Source organism: Amia ocellicauda, chromosome 4 (assembly GCF_036373705.1).
Source record: "Amia ocellicauda isolate fAmiCal2 chromosome 4, fAmiCal2.hap1, whole genome shotgun sequence".
Lineage (NCBI taxonomy): Eukaryota > Metazoa > Chordata > Actinopteri > Amiiformes > Amiidae > Amia > Amia ocellicauda.
Window position 1 is genome coordinate 51,310,727 of NC_089853.1, and position 23,982 is coordinate 51,334,708.

General features: G+C 36.7%; 1 protein-coding gene and 1 long non-coding RNA gene across 2 annotated transcripts in view; one reads left to right on the forward strand and one right to left on the reverse strand.

Annotated features, from left to right (window-relative positions):
* The window catches only part of hnf4a (hepatocyte nuclear factor 4, alpha), a 43,115-nt gene extending 24,461 nt beyond the window's left edge, over nucleotides 1-18,654 (reverse strand). Inside the window, exon 1 of the mRNA XM_066702704.1 lies at nucleotides 18,484-18,654. Coding sequence (XP_066558801.1) covers nucleotides 18,484-18,532 — 49 coding nt within the window. The 5' untranslated portion in view covers nucleotides 18,533-18,654. The remainder of the gene's footprint in view (nucleotides 1-18,483) is intronic.
* On the forward strand, nucleotides 154-12,081 carry LOC136748911 (uncharacterized). Its single transcript, XR_010816659.1, has 2 exons — nucleotides 154-448; nucleotides 11,905-12,081. It is a non-coding gene; the product is annotated as an uncharacterized LOC136748911 (long non-coding RNA).
* Nucleotides 18,655-23,982: the final 5,328 nt, after the last annotated feature.

Here is a 23,982-nt window from a genome sequence, read left to right on the forward strand (position 1 = left end):
TTAAGCTCAGAGACATTTTTAAATTAGATATAATGGCATACTAAAAGCAAGTTATATCCTACAATCAGTCATCCAAACTACCTGAGGGCTAAAAGTCAACAGCAAAGGCCGCTTAAAACTGATGTGTGCTATTTTCCCCTTTGAAATTTCAAACTCCAGTTTGTGAACAAAGTCCTGTCTTTCTTCAGAATACGAATCTCCGACCACTGACCAAACTCCATTCCCAACCACTGCCTATTTGTACTTTCTCCTGAAAGATACCTTTGCATTTCAGATGAACATTCACTTCGGAACAGGTACTTGCCATTCTGAAAAGAACACAGAGGAAATGGGGATAGATTAAAAAAAGAAAAAGACCAGAAGATATTTGGCCTTTGATTGGCAATGGAGTAATTAATATATGGAAACGGCTATATTCTTAAAAAAAGATCTCTCATGCGTCAAAACAGTAAGTTTTATGGCTTCCATGTGTTTTAATAATGATAAGACAGAAAGACAAGAATGAGGTCATGTGCCTATAGGGTATGTGTAGCCCTGCACCGCCTGTCTGTGGTAGATGGCTGAGATAGGTGTCTATAATGTTATGGAACAAATCCTTGCTGAATCTTGAAACCAGCCATATTGGGTACAGCAGTTGGTTGCTCTAGGTTCATGCTTCTCAGAATTATTGAGATTCAGGTTTTAATCAGGCTCCTTTTCGCATTTGCTGTTGCTGTTGGTGTGAGATCCATAGGGTTGTTTTGTTGTATTTTGTTTATGTGAAAAAAGTTTGTCATGCAAAACAGAAGGCTAGATCCCAGAAAACAGGCTTAACAATATGAATCCAATGGGACTGGGTTTAGTGATCCCAGTGCAATGCCACGTCCTGTTGCTGTATGCATCTGTGGGTGACACATTACAAATATATGGATTTTTATATCATACAAATATATTTAATTCTGATTTTGTATAAAAGTGTGCCTTTCCACAGTCAACATTATTTCTGAACACTTTACAGGTCAAGTTAGAATAGGGCATGCACGAAAGAAGAGATACATATTATTGTGGAGGTATAAGAGATTAAGATAGGACTCGATAAACAAAATAAATCTGAAGCAATGACAAAATGCAAGAATTTCCAATAAACACGTATTGCTGCAGTGTGCTAAGAATTAATTCAAGGAAACTGTTGTACTTTAAGTTGCAACTGTTTATCAAGAGCGAGAAAAACAATGGTTGCAAACTTCTAGTGAAAAACAAATGCAGATAAATCTATCTGTAGATCAATGCAGACAGGTTACGTTTTTATTATTTGTTATCATGTATTTACCTACTAGCACGTTTTACCACTTGGAATGAAAGTTAAAATCAAAATAATTTGATTATGAATGTATTATTATTATTATCTTGTTGTGTTGGTAGGGGTTGGTGGGGTTTCATTTGTTTGCAAAAGCCCCACAATTTAAGGGGTGAACCGGACAATGTCATATCAGTGAAGTGAAAGGTTCTCCATTCCCCAGAGCACAAATAGTGAAAAGTAAAATTCAGTATTGGCTAGTGGAAAGGTTGTATAACTCACAGACTAATATATTGTATTTAGTCTGTGAATTATACAAAGGAAAATTATTTACACAAATAAAATAAAAATATACATATATAGATGATATAGATCTATATATGTATATGTATATGTACATGTATATGCATATATATAGGTAGATAGATTTTTTGCAAATTAACTATTGTGAAGAAAAACTATCTATCTATATACATATAACATATCATATGTATGAAGATATTATTTTCTGCAATGTATTTACAAATAAAAAGATGAAACCAAAAAATACAAAAATAGGAAATTTTAATTTGTATATATGCATATATATGCATGTTGTTCCTTTTACATATAATCTATGCCGCTGTGAAGTCCGTGTTAAAAGTGTCTGAGAAAGATACACCTTAAAGAGAGCACACAATAAAACCAGTTTTTCTATAAAGATTAACTAAAACATAGTTATCTATGAAGTTCTGATTGCTCTCATGTATGTACCTATTTGGCCTCAAGCTAATCATAAACCACCGATGAGTCTAATATTACACTACCTCTATAAAAAAAAAAAATGTCCCCAACATAGTTGCGCAATAAACATGGTGGTATATAGGAGGCGATTGGTACCTGCAATGGAAACATTTTTCATAGTTTTTTTTTTTAAATGTGCAACTATCCATTCCATTCCTAGAACTGGAGAACAGAGAAGCTACATAAATCTATTAAAAACAAAGATTACTGGGCACGATAAAGGGGGAAGCTCTACCATTTGGCATAACTGTCTCTGCAAATGTGTAAAAGAGATGAACAGATTACACAATAACATTCAATTTGTTTGTCTGAGGGATTAAGCAATATTTTAAAAACAGGCTCCGTCAATACTGCAGTCTTCACGTGAATTTCACCCATTGCACAGTCAGTGTCAGTCACTAGTTAAAAAACATGTAAAAAACAAATAACAGTGCTCATAAACACTGAGTCATATGTATCTTGCTTGTTAATTAGTTTGAGACTATTGCCAAATGAAAGGGCTACTGAAGCAGGATTCTCAAACCGACACTGAAACCAACGACATACATTTATTTTTGGTTTTGTTGTTGTTTTGGATGTTGTTCCATTAAAAACTTACTCAGGACACAGCTCAATCCAATCCAATGATACATATAATACTACTACTACTATTACCACCACTACTATTAAAAATGCACTGTACTTAAGGAATGCAGCTGATAAATGTGCAAAAGGTTATTATGAGCATTCCCTTTTTTAATGATGGTCTACCTAAAGTAATAAACAGCCTCCTTCAACCTACTTTTAGATCAGGTGAAGTTGATAGTGAAGTTGACCTGGGTCTGTGTGCTGCAATGTATTTAGATTTTGTGAAGCGTCAAATGTTCAGACTCTCGAAACCCCCAAAATTCTATACATCACTTATTTTTCTGCCAAATATATATTTTTCCACATCTATCTTTGGTTCCTGCCATAAACGTATAAAATATTAAATAGCCCTCTGTACATTAAATAAGTAAACAATTGCATCAATAAAGGTTTAGACCAATTATTTTTTGTAAATCAATCACACTACTTGATAACATTCTTTCAATGATTAACTGTTGTTTTGCTGAGATTACATTTTGCCAGAGACTGAGATCACCTCTGTCGGGATTTCATTTGGCGTTATCATTCTTGTAAGCCTCCCATTCTGAAGGAAATCAATGGCACGCACGCACTGTGCTTACTCCAGAATGGCAGGACCCAAGACAGTAAAGCCCCATTCTCTTAGGTTCTGTTTCCTGCAGTGGTTCACCGTTGTAGCTGAATGCATTCACACCCTTGAGTTGAATAGGTATTAATCATTGATTAATTTTGTTTAATAAATATTGTGAATAATATCTTATGAGATTTATGATACCTGATTCAGTCTAGAAAAACAGGAATGATTTCAGTTGACTGGACTCGAAGAAGAGAGTTGGGGTGTGTAGACCTCTGACTACAACTCTGTTGATTTAATTAAACTGGAATCTTTATATAGATTTCTCTGGGCATTTTCTAGGCAATAATTCTCTAGGCAGCAATTTATGAAAAGATTTCATTAAGCAATACAATTTTAGGAACATTATTACGTGAATTCCTGAAGAAAAATGAATTGAAATGAAGGGAGTGAATACTTTCAACTACAACTGTATACCAGTTCAAATAAAATCCATTAATCTTTAACTGAAGGAAGATTGTTTTTTTTACTGCCTGTATGTAATGTATTTCAGTGGCTGATACCTTTAATCCAAGGTTGTTAACAATAGGGAAAAAAATCCTTTAAATTCCTTCCATTCTAAGGTCCCACCAACCACACCGATTCAAAACCAACAATACTCAGGCATAAATTAAACAATCAATCTACATTTCCTGACAAAAGTTATTATTTTCTCAGTTCTATTTCATTTGGTTTTCTTTGAAGTTATGAACTCAAAGTATGTCCCTGAGTTAAGGCTCTGTAAATAGAGAGTGGAAAAAATTGCATCCTTCCATGCATGGAAAATACAAATATGGCATGACCTGTGCGTTCAATGTAGCTAGCACTGTGGTGCATAAGAACAATGGAGAAGAAAGAACATGTAAATCATTCGTCTCCAACCCTAGTCCTGGAGAGCCCCAAATCCAATTAAACTTATAGGTCACCTTAAATCACCAATGTCTAAATACTGGGAACACAAGGGAGTTTTTAATCAATAAAGCAACTTAACCAAGGAAATTCTTGAAATGTGTAGGTATTCAAGATTTCCAGTGTTTTTTTAAATGACTGAATTTACCAAACCACCTGCTTAACTGTTTCAAATTAAATACTTTCAGGTGTTTAAAAATGTATGATAGAAGGGTGACCTCCAAAACCTGCTGAATAGGGGCTCTTCAGGATCAGGGTTGGAGAGGAGACCACTGATGTATCATAAAACATTATGCCTTTCAATCAGTTACATCTTGTCAATTCCTTATCCCACTCAGTGGCAATCAGCGCCATCTAGTGATTAAAGAACAGATTTTCTCAGGCAACATCTCCAACTAGTTTAGATTCAATCTGCCCAATGCTAACTTGAGGACTGCCCCATTACAGACAGAATATATGACAGTGTTTTACGTCTTAAAAGACTAAGTCCTTTACTAGAACCATGAATAAGAAAAACAAACTTACTAGTACTTAACTAGCTATTAAGCACCATAAGTAGATAATATAGAACCTGCAGTCCATTATAATGCAAATTAATCTGATGGCCTAAAACTGTAATACAAAAACATTTCAGCTGGTCACATTAGAACAGTAAACACAGTAATAGATTATGTGGTTCCAAAAAAGGGGATCAATTTAAGTAAAATAGACCAACTCAAAAAACTTAAAACCGCTGCAACACTGGTGTCACACACCATTAAAGGAGCTGTCTCTTCGTGTTAAACAGAGGAGATCAGAAGGTGATTTGATTTGAGTATTCAGTATTATCAAAGGTACTAGCCAAGTCAAACAAGGGTATCTCCAAAAGGCAAGAAGTCACAAAACAAATTCAGAGCAGGAATATAAAAGGCACTTTTCTTTAGTAGCAAACAGTGCTGAATCTGCTTCTCTTATCTTACATCTACATGGACACTGTCTGTACTGAGATATTGATTACCATTAACTTTTTGGGCATTTGAAGAAATATGTATATCTTAATGAGTTTGTTAATTATCCATGTGCAACATGAAAATGAAGCCATGTTTAACTAGTTTTTCACTTTTAAAGATTTAAAAATATTTAATTGCACATTTAGCAAATGTCTTTCTGGAGTTCTGGTTGAAACAACAATCAAACTGAACACAAATGCAATATAACTAAAACAAACAAGAAACAGAAACTGTGATTAGTTTCTTCTATGAAAAAGCATATATTCAATCTTGACATCACACTTCATCACACCGTGTTAATGCAAGGAATTTAGATTTTTCTCAGACTTTGTTTAAGCTGACTATGATCATAAATCACATTAAATAAACTTAATAACTTACAAAAGCAGCATCTAAAGATGCATGTGTGGGTACACATGCCATAGAAATGGTGCCCATCATCAAGTTATGTTGCTCTGATAATCATCATGAAAAAACTGCCTAGTTTGAACTGCAGTTTCAGAACACTGGCATTTTATTACAGTTTGATATAAGGACTGAAATATAATACCTTTTCAAAATTAAAAAAGAAAAAAATATTGAGAAGTGTTGTAAAGAATACAATTGGAAGTAAACTAGGTGAAAAAGTCATATGGTTCCAAATCCTGGCCTTGTCGTTATTTGTGGCCTATGAGAGCTGCAGAGGCTGTAAGGAAACTGTGTGTACCTGGAGTCACCAAATGCAGAGTGCCATCTTCCCCATTCATCCTGTCCGAGATCCTGACTGCACAGAAGGACAGCCCATTGACAGGAAAAGCATTCCCTTTCCCCCCCCCCCCAGTCATCCAGCTCTGGCCGTTGTGGCTGTGGTTTAGAAACAGCGGTTGCTGAATGAAGGGCCTTGGAAAGCCAGAGTGCAGCGGCTTGGATAATCCTTTAATTCCTGTCACAATGAGATTTGATTGGGACTCTTGGGTGAAAAACTCTAATAGTGTCAACTGTACAGAGCGCATTAATCCCTTTAAACTTAATATGAGTCCTGCTTGAGTTTTATGTAAAATGTTGTTTTAACTCTTTACATTGAAACTTTTAATTGAAGAAAAATACACAAGGCAGAAGTGATAAACAAATCCTAGGTTCGTTTTAACACAAGCAAATTAAGACTGGGTGCTGTTGTATTTTAATTTTCTTCCACTCTAAGCATTTGTCTATCGAAGGGTCATGGCTTTAGTGAAATAGTTTTGTTTACTTACAATCAAGCTGCCCTGTCTTGCCCTCTTGTTCAGCTGACAGATCAGCACACACATTCAAAGAAGCACATTTTTCTCTTAACTAAGGCTAACTCTACTCTTCAAAGGCTGCGGGAACATCTGGTTTTTCAATTCTAATTTAGGTTCCCACAAATCTGAATCAAATTAGTTATTTTGTGTATTGGTTTAACACTATCTGTACCCCCATCCTATACCCCAACCCTTTGCTCACCAGCACCTTCACCTAGATAATCTGTGCAGTAAATTAACCATCATCAATTAATCCTCATCTACACCACTGCTAGCAAAGTGTGGGGAAGCTCACTTCATAGCGGTCTCACTTTATCACAGGTTAATTCTGCCTCCATATACACCAGAGGAGAACTGTCTAGCAAACATCGGTAAGGACCATAATTGTTCCCATGGAAAAAAAGCAGGTGAGGGATATATTTAAATTTTTGGAATCTCTAATGTGGCATGAATAGGAATCAATTAAATAAATACGAAAACAGTGTTACCTCTATCCAGACAGTATAACACACTACAAATTAAAGTCACAATTATTTAAACACCAACGTTATGTACAATTCTGATAACCAGAAGTACAGTTATTAACTTGTAACATCTCTAAATGCTATCTCTGCTGATAGAAGGTCACCAAACAGTAAATAACCTTTTCTTGTTTAAAAGTTTTAATATCATATACTGTGCCAATATTTTGTGAGTAGCAATTAAAACAGCCACTCTTATCACCGAGCCATATCTCTGGGAGTCACCTTTTATTTTATAAGCAGGAGTCACATTATCATTACCATTACTATACAAACACCAGTTGTGGGTTAAACCATAGGAGGCTGTTTGTACAGCTACACGACTGGCTTTACAATGTTTTACTTCCCAGGATAAAAAGAAAAGGCTTTGTCCCAGACCTTTTAGACACAGAACAGAACTGATTAGCAAGGAAGAAGGGAATACCACACAATATACACCGATCAGCCATAACATTATGACCACCTGCCTGATATTGTGAAGGTCCCCCTTTTGCCACTAAAACAGCCCTGACCCGTCGAGGCATGGACTCCACTAGACCTCTGAAGGTGTGCTGTGGTATCTGGCACCAAGATCCTTTAAGTCCTGTAAGTTGCGAGGTGGGGCCTCCATGGATCGGACTTGTTTGTCCAGCACATCCCACAGATGCTCGATTGGATTGAGATCTGGGGAATTTGGAGGCCAAGTCAACACCTTGAACTTGTGATTCATCAGACCAAGCCACTTTCTTCCATTGCTCCGTGGTCCAGTTCTGATGCTCACGTGCCCATTGTAGGCGCTTTCGGCAGTGGACAGGGGTCAGCATGGTCTGCGGCTACGCAGCCCCATACACAACAAACTGCGATGCACTGTGTATTCTGACACCTTTCTATCAGAACCAGCATTAACTTTTCCAGCAATTTGAGCTACAGTAGCTCTTTTCCTTCCTTGGACAACTTTTGATAGGTACTGACCACTGCAGACCGGGAACACCCCACAAGTTTTGGAGATGCAGTTTTGGAGATGCTCTGACCCAGTCGTCTAGCCATCACAATTTGGCCCTTGTCAAAGTCGCTCAGATCCTTACGCTTGATCATTTTTCCTGCTTCTAACACATCAACTTTGAGGACAAAATGTTCACTTGCTGCCTAATATATCCCACCCACTGACAGGTACCATGATAACGAGATTATCAGTGTTATTCACTTCACCTGTCAGTGGTCATAATGTTATGGCTGATTGGTGTGTATATATATATATATATATATATATATACTCACACACAGATGGGTGAAAAGTTAAAGGAAAAAACACCATAAAGTGTCTCAGTAAGGTGTTGGATCACCACGAGCCGCCAGAACAGCTTTAATGCGTCTTGGCATAGATTCAAGTTTCAGTTCCTATCCAGTTCTGTCGAATCGCAAGGTTACCTATAAGAACTACAAATGGTCTTGGACTACAATTTTTTTTTTTTTTTTGGGGTGGCAGCAATATGCTTCAGTATCACAGTGTTTTGTAACTTCTTTTTTTTTTGTGAGTACCCCCTTTCACCTTCAGGGGGTGCTATACCACTGTTTGCTTTCACCCAGTCCCAAAGCAATGTACAATAGGCCTGTGGCCTATATATACACTATATTGATATTTCTGCTCCTTTGGACTTTAGATGTCTCTTGGACTTGATCTCTTTACATATGTTTTGCAGTTTCTTAAATTAAAAGCTTTGGCCTTCTTCACCCAGCACTGTCGTAGCACAACCATTTCTAGGGTTTACAAAGAATGGTGTGAAAAGGGAAAAACATCCAGTATGCGGCAGTCCTGTGGGCGAAAATGCCTTGTTGATGCTAGAGGTCAGAGGAGAATGGGCCGACTGATTCAAGCTGATAGAAGAGCAACTTTGACTGAAATAACCACTCGTTACAACTGAGGTATGCAGCAAAGCATTTGTGAAGCCACAACACGTACAACCTTGAGGCGGATGGGCTACAACAGCAGAAGACCCCACCGGGTACCACTCATCTCCACTACAAATAGGAAAAAGAGGCTACAATTTGCACAAGCTCACCAAAATTAGACAGTTGAAGACTGGAAAAATGTTGCCTGGTCTGATGAGTCTCGATTTCTGTTGAGACATTCAGATGGTAGAGTCAGAATTTGGTGTAAACAGAATGAGAACATGGATCCATCATGCCTTGTTACCACTGTGCAGGCTGGTGGTGGTGGTGTAATGGTGTGGGGGATGTTTTCTTGGCACACTTTAGGCCCCTTAGTGCCAATTGGGCATCGTTTAAATGCCACGGCCTACCTGAGCATTGTTTCTGACCATGTCCATCCCTTTATGACCACCATGTACCCATCCTCTGATGGCTACTTCCAGCAAGATAATGCACCATGTCACAAAGGTCGAATCATTTCAAATTGGTTTCTTGAACATGACAATGAATTCACTTTACTAAACTGGCCCCCACAGTCACCAGATCTCAACCCAATAGAGCATCTTTGGGATGTGGTGGAATGGGAGCTTCGTGCCCTGGATGTGCATCCCACAAATCTCCATCAACTGCAAGATGATATCCTATCAATATGGGCCAACATTTCTAAAGAATGCTTTCAGCACCTTGTTGAATCAATGCCACGTAGAATTAAGGCAGTTCTGAAGGCGAAAGGGGATCAAACACAGTATTAGTATGGTGTTCCTAATAATCCTTTAGGTGAGTGTATATATATATATATATATATATATATATATATACATACACACACACTAGTGTAAGTATTGCTTTGTATGTTTTTAAACATATCCACAAAGTTGTTGTTTTTTAAAGTTGTTTTTAGTAGCTATGGGGAAGGTCCCTTGTTTTCTTTCGGTTGTTTCTCATTGAGTCTGTGGCACGAATACAGACAGGCTCTCAGCTCTGGCCTTCTAGACATCATTATGAACAAATAGATTAAATGTAATTTGAATGCTTAACAGACTTACTTCCTCTATAATATTGCTATATATTAAACAGGGATGTGCAGAGGGGGGGTGCATGGGTGGCGTGAGCCACCCAACAGAACAAATAAATCCCTCCAAACAAATATAAAGTGCATCACTGGTGTATTATGATATTATGAACTCCGAAGATCAAAAATTGTTGGTCTAAATACATATGGCTACACATTAAATATTGTAATTTTATACAAAACATTTATATGGCTTTTTTTGTTAACAGTGTGAATGTTCTCAAATACACTGTTTGGCATAAGGCATACACAGGGATGGAAATACATTCCTCACTGTACCATTGTTGACTGCATTTTGTGCGCCTCTATGAAAACACAGGCAAAGTAATGTAGGAAGCATGCTTTGCTGACACAAAGTGTGGATTAAACTAACAACAAATCCGGTCAAAAGAAGAGTGCACTCGTCTGGTAAATCACTAGACCTGAACCCTGTATCAGTGGGTTATCAGCAAATATGCATCATAGCCATCTTCCTTCCCAGATATTCCCTCATAATGATTCTGTGTCAAGAGGGGGCTGCAATCCCACAGAGCAAAATCTCCGCCACACAACATCTGTGTTTGCTCTCATTGTGCATGAGGCAAACAGGCAGCATCACAAATAATTAACCCCACTTACATAGTGTGTACTACAACGCAGGGCTGCTTATCAAGACTAGACATGACTTGAAGTGGTGTGTTTCCATGAAAAAATGTCTTGACCTTAATGTCATTTTGCTGTCATTTTAAACCTGCCATTTCACCCAAAATCTCTCTTTGCATCACACAACAAACAAATGTTTTTTTTTCCTAACTTCTAATGCCCCAACAAAATAAAACCTCTACGATTGGTTGTTGAAGTCTTTAGAGATGTCAGTCATTTGTTAACAACAAATTAACAAGTTTTTCAAAAATAGCAGCCTAGGCTAAGAAAGACAGTTACAAAGTTATCATGCAGAAAAGCCTATACTAGATGGAAGTGTGTTAATGAAACAAGGCTAAATAGGCCAAAATTAGCTTTAGACTAAATTGTGTTTTTTCAGTGATTACTATATATAATCTCATGGTTTCCTGCAGGCATATTTGTACCCCCACCCCCTCGACAATCCCCCTGGCATATTTATCTCCCCCTCTGTTATTTTCACAAATCATACTCTGCATATGAGGAAACTGAGACCATAGCTATGATGTCTGAATTTCTCTTATTTGGCGCCTTGAGGAATGCTAATAGCAGTCTATTGAAGAAAAATAATTTTAACGGTTTAAAAGGTCCCAAATAAACTTCATCAAACAAAACTTGTATTGAGGGCAAAAAGGGAATGCAGCCTTTGGTCAGAAACCAATTGATTACTTAACCATTTCATTTCATGTTGAGTGAACTGTTATTACCTGCTGGTGATATGTCTTATTAACACAGCCAGAATGATACACTCACTGAAGTAAATGAGGACTTATACAACTCAGATGTGTGTCAAAATGAGATGCACTGAAGAACATCACGATCACACGTTTTCCAAGGTTCTCAAAACCTGTAATTCCCCTTTAGAAACAACTGAGATTCAACTTGATTTCCTGTTAACATGCACTTTAAACGGTAATTAAAGAGAATTAAATCAACCAACACGGTGAAATTCAATTGAGTAAAAAAACAACTTGCCAAATGTCAAATTACTATTACACAGATATTTAAGCGATGCTTTCAAATTGTGGCTCACTGCAGGTAATTAGTTTTTTTTATTTTTCTTATAAGAACATAAAAAAGTTTACAAAGGAGAGGAGGCCATTCAACCCATTGTGCTCGTTTGGTGTCCATTAATAACTAAGTGATCCAAGGATACTATCCAGTCTATTTTCAAATGTTCCCAAATTTTCAGCTTCAACCACATCGCTGGGAAGTTTGTTCCAGATTGTGACAACTCTCTGTGTGAAGAAGTGTCTCCTGTTTTCCATCTTGAATGCCTTGAAGCCCAATTTCCATTTGTGTCCCCAGGTCCATGTGTCCCTGGTGATCTGGAAAAGCTCCTCTGGTTTGATGTCGTCAATGCCTTTCATGATTTTGAAGACTTGAATCAAGTGGCACTCGGGCTTGAAGCCAACATATTTCATAGTTATATAAATGGAAAAAATAATCAAAATATGGAAATAAAATTAAATAAATAAACATAAAGCTCTCTCTAAACTTTTCTGATTGCGCCTCTCTCTCTCAAATGTCATTATACAATGCTTTCAGCACAGCGTGCCACAGCACCTTGCAGGTGCACGCCTCACCCTGTCACACACTGTTAGACACATCAAACATATATCTGAACTGCTCAAATCTTAGTTTCCCCCCCTTATTTTACTAATTAAACTAGAACCCCTGGCCATATCAACAAGTAAAATAATAAACGCCATTTTTGTGTCTGTATTTTATGTGGAGCTTAAATTAAACACAAACTCAGTTATAATGCATTATTATTATTATTTATTAATTCACATAGTTATTATGTATGGATAATTTGTATAAACTGAAGCGACCTTGTAGAGCCCCCAGGTGTTTGCAATATCTTGTTTGCATACTTTTAGCATTTGGCTGATTGGCTGTGTACTTCTTGTAGGAAGTAGAACTAAACCAAGCTTGGATCCTACTGAATGAACATCAATCTTCTCACTGAATGAAAAAACACACAAAAGTATACAAGAGTTCACTGTTGCGCTTTGCACGGAAGGATGTTTTTTTTTCTTTTTTTTTTTTTTTCGTCAACCCCGGTTTTATACCTATGCCAAACCTGGGCTTGTGGGATTGAGAGATCATCCAGGTTGCCCGGGTTTTTGGCTGGAAACACTAGTTTTATTCCTCCCATAGTGTAATTATAGTGAACATTTTTGTTACCTGCATGTAATACCTTGCACTTGCACGTCCACATTGAATTTAATTTGCCATGTGTCGGCCCACAACTGAATATTATTATATTATATTATTAATATTAAGTCCCACTGACAATCATTTGCTGCCGAGATTGTATCTGCTGAGCCACCTGTTTTAGTATCATCTGCAAATTTGACAAGTTTGCTAACTATCCCAGAGTCCAGATCATTAATATAGATTAGAAAAAGCAAATACCCTAATACTGATCCCTGTGGAACTCCACTAACAACCTCACTACAGTTAGAAGCAACTTCTCTTATCAACACCTTCTGCTTCCTATACATCAACCAATTCATAATCCATCTACTTACATTACCCTGAATGCCTACAGCTTCCAATTTGAGGATCAGTCTTTGGTGTGGAGCCTTATAAAAAGCTTTTTGAAAATCTAAGTATATCATATCATATGCTTTCACGTGATCTACAGCTGCAGTTACATGTTCAAAGAAAAGAACTCCAATAAATTAGTAAGACATGATCTGCCTTGTCTAAACCCATGTTGATTATCTCCAAGAATGTGGTTTTCATTAAGATGCTCTTTTATTTTCCATCTAATCATTTTTTTTACAACATTTTACAAGTAATGCAGGTGAGACTGATTGGTCTGTAATTTTTGGCTTTTGGCTCAGTTTTGGCTTCTTTCTTGTGGATTGGTATGACATTTGCTGTCTTCCAGTCAGTTGGTTAATCCCCTGTTCTAAGGGTCATTTGGAATATTTTAGTTTGCAGTCTATAAATAATGTCCCTCATTTCTTTAAGTACTGTAGGAAATATACCATCTGGCCCAGGTGATTTGTTCATTTTTAATTCTGCTAGTTCCTTTAGTACCTCCTGCCCATTTATCCTGATCATTCTTAGGGTTTGACTGGACTGATTGTTAACCTGTGGCATGTTATCCGTTTTTTATTTTGTAAAAACCTATGTGATATACTCATTTAGAACATTTGCCACATCTTGTTTGTTTTCCAAGATACTAAAAAACTCTTGGCATTAGTTTTAGCTCCAAGAGCTGTTTCTTTCTATTTCCCTCTTTGCTTTCCTGATCCCTTTCTTAAGATCTCTTTGCAGTTCAACATATTCTTTGTATTTTGTTTAGTCTCTATCCCTTTTGTATGCGCTATACAACATTAAACCATTTAGGCCAATGTTCTTTGGTCCTCAATTTGCAAAGTGTTGGTACAAATTTCTCCTGAGCCTCGAGTAGTATATTCCTAAAATATAACCATCCATTTTCTATTTCTGCTTCTTTAGTCCCAACTGGGATTTCCCAGTCTATGTTTGGGAAATTGAAATCCCCCATTATAACAGCCACATCCTTGCTACATGCAGTCCTGATTACATTGTAATTTTGCCTGTCCCTCCTAAACTGTGTGTATCCTTTCAACTTGTATTCATCCCCATAATTTTCTGTAAGCCATGCTTCTGTCATTCCTACAACATCATAGTCACACGCCAGCACTCTGTGGCTTCTAGGTCTAACACCTTGTTCCTTATATTCCTGGTATTGAGGTACAAACATTTATCTTGCAGAACCTCTGCCCTTCCTTTTCCTATGTCATTGGTTCCAATGTGGACCATGACCAGTGGATTCCCCCCCGGCTTTGGCCAGTAGCGCATCTACTAGTTTAGGGAGATCTGCAACCTGAGCACCAGGCAGGCAAGATACCATGCGGGTCTTCTTATTACTAGAACACACTGTTTGATCTATACCTCTAACAATCGAGTCTCCTACTATAACTACCATAAATGGTGGAACGACCTTCCCACCAAAGTCAAAACAGCAGAGTCCTTGACCTCCTTCCGGAGGTCAATGTTTTATGTGAGCCTGGAGTTGTATCGATTAAAATAGGCGTGTCTGTTCCTATTGGCTAGAAAGACTCAAGTGGGGTTGCCACAGTGCATGATTGACAGTTGGTCTGCTCGTCTGGAAGTTCATTGGTTTGTCTGGAAGTTCACCGGTCCGTCTGGAAGTTCATTGGTTTGTCTGTAAGTTTGTTTGGAAGTTGGTCTGGTTGTCTGAAAGTTTGTCTGTTTATATTAATTAATAGCCACATTAATTACATAGTTGATCAATGTAATTACGGATTATTTGACACACAAATCGGACAAATTAACAAATTACTTGACAGATTACTGGATGAATTTACTACTATATGGCCAAACTGCTGGCTGAATGGCCAAATTGACAAATTTCTGAATGAATTTCGCAATGAACTACCAAACTGACGGACAAAAACTTTTGTCACAAACAGTGCTCCACAGTACTGCGCTTATATTGTAAGTCCCCCTGGATAAGGGCGTCTGCCAAGAAATAATAATAATAATAATAATAATAATAATAATATAATATAACTACCTCTCTGTTCTTGGGGGGAGTGGACACCATCTGCTCTGGTGGTCAACTGCCTCCCATCACCCTTGGAGCCATCACTGTCCAAATCGGTTTCCAGCAGTTGGAACCTTTTTGGGTATTTCTAGCTCTTGGGATGCCTCTAAGGGATGTGCGTGCCCTTTTCTGCAGTTACGACCTACTGTAACCCAGCAGTTCTGTACACTTTCCTGCTATAAGGTCTAAACTCTCCTAGGTTTTGGTGTGCACACCATCTCTGTAATGGGCTGACTAATTCTTCCATATCACTAATACAGCACAGATCATCAAGCTGAGCCTTGATCTCTAGGATTTCAACATGCTGACAATGTTCACAAATGAAATCTTGAGTTAATCCAGGAAGGCAATCATTCTGCAAGTATGACACTGTAGTGGTATGCTTCTACATTTTTCTATTGTTTTATTTAATTTTTAATTTTTTGGGGGGCTCTTGGTTTTTGTCACCTGGTCAACTGCTTGACTTTTTATATAGCCTAGAAACAGCACAGCTCTTTCTCAACACCAGCTTTAAGTACCCTTTTGTCTACCTGCCCCCAATTCACACCTAACTGGCTACAACTGGGTCTACCTGGTACAACTCACTTAACTGAAATCCTGCTGGTACACCATAAGGCCATAGTCTAATTTATGTTCAGTTTATTTATTTAATTAATGTATTCATTTGGTTCATATCTTGTTTATTTATAATTTCATGTATTCAAAAGGTTAATATATTTAAGGGACAAAATATAATTCTATGATGTAGAATTAAAACTTATACAATAACAAAATTTCCAGACAAACAGACAACAGTAGCACTGACAATAAATGGGGAAAAGGGGAACAAAGTTGCAAATGACCTGACTATTGCTTTATTATTGACTGTGATACATGACGTAAGCATTTAACACAGGTGCTACAAGCCATGTTAATATATGTACAAATTCACACCTCCAGCAGTCAAATGATAGCCACTTTTGTCCCAGGTTAAATAACAGGCAGACTGTCCTAAACTCCTTTATAAAATATTTATTTGCAAATACTACATGCTGGGTCATTTGTATAAAATGGTTATTCTGCCAGAAAAACAAACAAAAGGAAGTTAACATTTGACAGGCACAAATAACTCCTTCAACCTTCTAAGAAACACAAAAAAGTGCTATGTGGAATTTATTTTAAAACCATTATTACATATTTTATTACTGTCATTGGTCTGGTGTAATTTTCTACAGATGTATGAAAAAGCTTTTTTCATGTTTTTACTATTCGTAAAGCTACAGAGCTTACATTTTACGTTATAAAACAAAGTTTTGATTTCTAAGACACATGTTGCATCCTCATTTAACTGGAGTTTATTGTGGTTTGTTATGAGTAAAATCATGTATGCCACACAAAGCTGACATGTTCAAATGGATAACATTCAGGATGGTTATTTGTTTTTATTAAAGTGACACACACATACTGTAATGTCCCACTTTAGGCCCACAAGAGAGGTTGGAGGAAGAACTTAAAAATCAATCCTAGGATTTATCGGTTTGTAAACCGCAGCTTAGCACAAATAGCTGTATCATGCCACCATCTATGATTCCATAGAGAGAAAACAGAGACACAGAGAGACAAAGAATGCTCTACTTCAGCCAAAAGCATTTCCTTTGCAACAGCACTGGGATGGGAAGCAAGGTACCCATTTCTGTGGGTTTGATGTGCTGCATGCTCTGATACAAATTGAAATGATGGACAAATACATGATTTCATTATTCTATCAACTGCTCTCCATGCAAATGTATTTGAAACAAGGTAAGAGACATGTCCAGTTACCCGATTTGGGTGTACACACAGTAGCCTACAGCATGCAATAATGGCATATCTCTTAATTCATATAGAGTAAAAAAATTAAATAAAAGAAGATACATGAAAATGTCCATTTAATTTAATGTACCCAAATGGAATATATATATATATATATATATATATATATATATATATATATATATATATATATATATATATATATATATATATATATAATTAACATCTGGTAGAAATGTGTGATCCTTGTATTTTTCATTTGCCAACAATCAGACCATTTTTGGCATATTTAAAATAGATGGGATGCATTTTAAATACATTTCAGTTTGTAATAATATTAAAGTCTGTAATTCCTATTTGAAGCTTGATCGTTCTTTTTCTGGCACATTTAACAACTGCATTTTTAGGAAATGTCTCAACATCATTAAATGTATTCATTACAAGTGATATTCTGAAAGTTAATTCACGTGCTGAAAGCATTTAGAACACCAACATCTACTCTGCACATTGGGTTTCAATGGGTATTTATAGGTTTGCAGTTCTCTTTCTAAACTTTTTTTTATAATTATAATAATTTAATTCATTCATTTTGTTTGTGTACTTTATCTAGGCGTTTGAAATTAATCAAAGCCTTGGATGAGTCCAAACTAATCAAAGTCCTGAACACACCACATGGAGATAGCTCTTAGAGAATGGGAATTGTCCTCCTACAGAGAGATAAATATAGGATAATAGGATTAAAACCATTGTGAGTTTGGGAGAACAGCTCAGAAACATGTACATTTGTATACCTATTAAAAAAGAGTAGATAATGGGAAACACCACACACAATTTTACTGTTTGCAGGTGATGATATTATAAACTGTTAAGCACCATCTTCATGTAATTGTTTTCACTGAGCAAAATCCTGTATTGCAAATTCAACTTATATCATAGACACCTAATGTTGACATTGCAAGAAGTAAAAGCATGAACATGCAATTTTCTCTTGAACCTGAAATTCAACTGCCAAATGTACAATTGGGGTTCACTTGTAATAAATAAATTATCCAACAGGCAAAATGCACTATGTACATCACACACTCACAGCCCTTTTCTTGATCATCCCAGTGACTGGTACTTATGCTACAATCTATAGCTGTAAACTGAACTCTCTACTACCTGAATCAATTTATTGGCTTCAAAGACTTGTTCCTTTTTTTGTTAGCTTTTTCTTTTTCTTTTCACAAACCCTAAAATGCCTCAAAGTATTGTGAAAGTGCTGCTGAGACAATGCCTTCTGCAAACATGGTCGATTACTTTCCTTCACTGAGAGAACACATCAAAAAGCTTAAGGAAAGTTAGAGTCAGTGAAATCTTCCAAGAGCACTATAAACACCAGGGAAACATATTATTTCTTTTTCTCCAAACAGCTGGCCAGTTGTCTCATTTGCGGCCTTCCTTGCTTACATTACAAATTAAATAACCAAATAAAGACAACTTACCATATGGAAAGTCCATACTTGAATTGACCTGCGTTTTAACATTGACCATGTCGTTCCCCGGATCTTTGGAAGTGAGACCTTGTCCTTTTATTTCTTGTTTTGGTTTTGAAAACTTTCAGATGTAAAATATCATAGTTTGGTTTGTTTTCAGGAAGGTGCTGTTGGTGTAAGGTAAGGCCTGTAATCCTGCTGTTATCTTATTGATTTTCCTAATCTGGACAAATGTGGGTGGGGAGGTTAAACAGTAACCAGGCTCTTATGGTGACCAATCTATATGGCAGCTGTAACTATAGCAACAAGAAGATAGAAACTCAAACAGACTTTTACAGTTATATTTTCTTCACAATTTTTGTTAGGCTTCATTTAACTTGATTGGTACTCTTTGACAAGTATGTAACAGGGGTATCAGCACAGTATGTAATTTTATTTACTTTTTGACAAACTTGTTTCTTAATTTGTTCTTTTATTATATTTTTGTTTTGATTTATTAACATTCATTTTGAAATTATATGAATTATATGAAAAACCTTTCAATGTTACGGCAAATTATATTATACAAAATGTTGTAATTTTATGGAAGTATACATTGCAAAACATGTAGGTATGTAATTTGCTTACAAAATTATAAATTCTGTTAAATTACAGAAAATGACTTTAATAAATCCACAGAAGCTGTTTTTATTAGTACACAAACTATAATATTATTGCATGTAACTGTGATTTGAAAAAGTAAATTACTGCAAAATCAAATAGATTGAGTTTATTTAAAGAATGAAAAAAACTAAACCCGTTTAATTTTTAATGTTTTTCAGATTTGTTAAAATGAGTCCTGTATTTTTCTTTCCTAGGCATACTTAATTTCAATGACTGGAATTAGACTACAAAAGCTGCACATTTCAAACTGAATTCCCTGACGGGCCATTTTAAATATAAATGTTAACTTACGTTTTTAGAAAGACTTTCTAAAATCTCACGATATTATCAAGTCTGGATAACAAAATGTCTTCTACATTACCTTGTGTGAAGAAGAAACAAATGTTTGGGAGAAGCCATTTTATTTTTACAGATGCAGAACTCTGCTCAACAGTAAAAATTGAAAGGCAAGTTTGTGTTTGGCAACACAAATATTGTATGAGTAATATTATAATTGTATCCAAATGAAATATATATAGATGAAAAAAGAAAATGTATGAGAGTGGAGCATGACCTCCCATTGCCAAACAACAGTACTAAACATAGGCACAGTTTTATGTATCGTATCTACATTGATTTAAGTTTAAAAAACTGAAGATAACGATCTGCATTTGTGGAAGTAAGAATATTAACTGCACATTTTTCCTCTATATATTATTTTAGTGTATGAATAATACTTTACGACCAGGATTTTGCTATTATTTTGTTACGCGAATTTGACATTAAACATTTTTGACAATACTATTTTGTAAATGTTTTCAGGATAATAGGTCATCTTGTGTAATAATTCATCAAATATTTTGACCACGATTATTCTAGACTTACAAGAAAAAGAAAAAAATTATGACTCTGTAGGGCATGTTAGCAATTCTTGCACATAAAAAAAAAGAATTTTGCCATGTCGTTCTAATGTTGGTGAATGAAATAGTAAACAAGAACATATTTTAAAGTAGGCTACAACTATTATTACTCTACAAAATGTTCTTGGGGATTCACGGCAGTATTGCGGGTCTAAGTGGATAAGGGCATCTGCAAACAAAATAATAATCTTGTTCAGCCAATGCCATTTTATGTTACAGGACATGGTCCATTTTGGAGGCATGAATTCTTAAACTCAGTTCATGCAGTTAATTATTTGAACATGTAAAGAGTCATCACATACAGTGAGGGAAAAAAGTATTTGATCCCCTGCTGATTTTGTACGTTTGCCCACTGACAAAGAAATGATCAGTCTATAATTTTAATGGTTGGTGTATTTTAACAGTGAGAGACAGAATAACAACAAAAAAATCCAGAAAAACGCATTTCAAAAAAGTTATACATTGATTTGCATGTTAATGAGGGAAATAAGTATTTGATCCCCTATCAATCAGCAAGATTTCTGGCTCCCAGGTGTCTTTTATACAGGTAACGAGCTGAGATTAGGAGCACTCTCTTAAAGGGAGTGCTCCTAATCTCAGCTCGTTACCTGTATAAAAGACACCTGTCCACAGAAGGAATCAAACAATCAGATTCCAAACTCTGCACCATGGCCAAGACCAAAGAGCTGTCCAAGGATGTCAGGGACAAGATTGTAGGCCTACAAAAGGCTGGAATGGGCTACAAGACCATCGCCAAGCAGCTTGGTGAGAAGGTGACAACAGTTGGTGCAATTATTCGCAAATGGAAGAAACACAAAATAACTGTCAGTCTCTCTCGGTCTGGGGCTCCATGCAAGATCTCACCTCGTGGAGTTTCAATGATCATGAGAACGGTGAGGAATCAGCCCAGAACTACACGGGAGGATCTTGTTAATGATCTCAAGGCAGCTGGGACTATAGTCACCAAGAAAACAATTGGTAACACACAGATGAACATCTGAATGATTCAGAGGAGAACTGGGTGAAAGTGTTGTGGCCAGATGAGACCAAAATCGAGCTCTTTGGCATCAACTCAACTCGCCGTGTTTGGAGGAGGAGGAATGACCCCAAGAACACCATCCCCACCGTCAAACATGGAGGTGGAAACATTATGCTTTGTGGGTGTTTTTCTGCTAAGAGGACAGGACAACTGCACCGCATCAAAGGGACGATGGACGGGGCCATGTACCGTCAAATCTTGGGTGAGAACCTCCTTCCCTGAGCCAGGGCATTGAAAATGGGTTGTGGATGGATATTCCAGCATGACAATGACCCAAAACACACAGCCAAGGCAACAAAGGAGTGGCTCAAGAAGAAGCACATTAAGGTCCTGGAGTGGCCTAGCCAGTCTCCAGACCTTAATCCCATAGAAAATCTGTGGAGGGAGCTGAAGGTTCGAGTTGCCAAATGTCAGCCTCGAAACCTTAATGACTTGGAGAGGATCTGCAAAGAGGAGTGGGACAAAATCCCTCCTGAGATGTGTGCAAACCTGGTGGCCAACTACAAGAAACGTCTGACCTCTGTGATTGCCAACAGGGTTTTTGCCACCAAGTACTAAGTCGTTGTTGTTATTCTGTCTCTCACTGTTAAAATACACCTACCATTAAAATTATAGACTGATCATTTCTTTGTCAGTGGGCAAACATACAAAATCAGCAGGGGATCAAATACTTTTTTCCCTCACTGTATCCCCCTATCTGGTGACTCCCTCCCTTCCAATCACCGCTCCCCGGCTGTACCACCCAGAGAGGGGGAGCCACACAACCACATTTCACCCACAAACATCAATCCCTAACCCAACACAACACCCCACATGTAACACACATTCACACTCATGCACACATACACACAGATAGACAGACAGGGTCCGTGAACTGACCCACCTTGCATACACACTTTTACATCCTCCTCCCTCCTTTGGGCTGCCATACTGGCACATACACACAGACACCCGCCAGGATCGCAAACAATATTATTATTATCATGATCATTATAACAGTTGGGCTAATAATAATTATAATAGTAATAGTATATGTTCATGATTATTATGATTGTAGTTTGGATATGTGCAAGTCGACAACATATTTTACAGTAAACGGATTTTAGACGATGTGTCCAAGAAAACAAAACCAAACAAAAACCCATCCCAGTTTGTGCTACATGATCTGGACCACTCCGTGGAGCATAGTGCCAAGGTCTGGACCACTTGGTCGCTGTGGTCCGGACCTCAGAGCACACAATGCTGCAGCCCACACTGCTCCGCTGTGTCAGTCATTGCTGTAACTGACTCACAAAACTGCACGCGTGGGTCTGGGACAGGACGATTTGACTGCTCCCAGCGTTTAGATTACTGAAGAAAAAAACTATCGATTCTGGAACACTGATGAGAACTGGAAGAAGCCCACAAAGTCGTATCGTGTCAGGGCATTCATTTCGACAAACAATATTATTTTGTGTCAATGAAATATCGTAACCCCCCAAGTTCAAAGTTTTATCTCTAATGGGGGCTCCTGGACCCCCCCCAGCCACCCCTCAATTCGAACACTGGGTTCAAATGCTTACAGACTCAACAGTACGTTTTGAATTCAAACTGGGGTACAACCATTCATCATGTCAAAGGGTTTCTAAAACATAAATAACCAAAGTTCCTTTAAGTCTGTGGTTCTCAAACCTTTCCTGGAGTATCACCTACCCTGGTGTTTTTTGTTCCAACCGAGCGCTCAATTACTTAATTGAACCCTTAATTGAAATAATAATTTCCTAAATCAGAGCCTTTTAATTATTTTTAACATTAGGGGTTTTAAGTAAAGTATAGAATTGTATAAGGAGCCAACTTTTTATCAGTTACACAATTTAAAGAGTCAAATGTATTCAAATGACTTTAAGGTTCAATTAAGTAATTGAGAGCTCGGTTGAAACACAGACCAGCAGGGTCTACTTTAAGTGAGTTTAATTGGTTTCTGAATTCTGTTCTTCTTTTCATATAATTTCACAGGTGCTGTTAGGAAAAATGCAGACAGCAAATGCAAAAGAGTGGGAAATAGAGAATATTGTTAAAAGATGGTTTCACTGGCCAGAACAGGGAAGGAGGCAGAAAATCAAGACAAACTAAAAATTCCATTAAAATACAAGGACTGGAGATTGAGGGTTGGGGGGTTGTGTTTGTGTGTTATTAAATAATGTTTTTTAATGGTAAAAGTAAATCATACAGAATTTGAGAGTTTGTACAGGTACAACAATTTTGTTTTGTAATATTGTTTGTTGTTGTTATTAAACAATGTTTTAAAATGTTTACTTTAGTATGTTCTTTCTATACTTTCTTTCACCATAATATATGAATGAATATATTAATTGAACTAGATATATTTTTAAATGTCTAATTCTGTTTTCTTTTGTTTGTTTCAACCAGGTTTGGCACAGATAAAGAGAAAACTGTCCGATGAAAGTTTACGACTGGCCATTTAATATTATATTTTATAATATTTTAATGAACTGATAATATTGACAAAAAAGTTTTCTGGATACATATCAGAATAGTAAATGAAATATACAAACAATAATACAGATGTTTTATTTTAATGTTCACCAATGAAATGTTTCTTATATATGATTTTTATGTCAGCATTATTAAAAGGTCTTAAAATTGCTTGGTTACCATCTCTGCCCTTAACATTGCACTTACAATACCGGTTTAATAAATGTCCTAATTTGTTATTAATCAAGTATTGTGAACCTTTAAAATCCAATGTTTTATATGTGTGTATGTATATGAATACCATTTTTATTTAGAGAAATGCAAACCTACTTAATAATAACAGAATGTCTGGATTACAAGTCTTATTCTTAATTCTGTGTTTTCTCATACATTTACTGAGCCTGAAGTAAACAAACTGAGTTCACCTGGAGA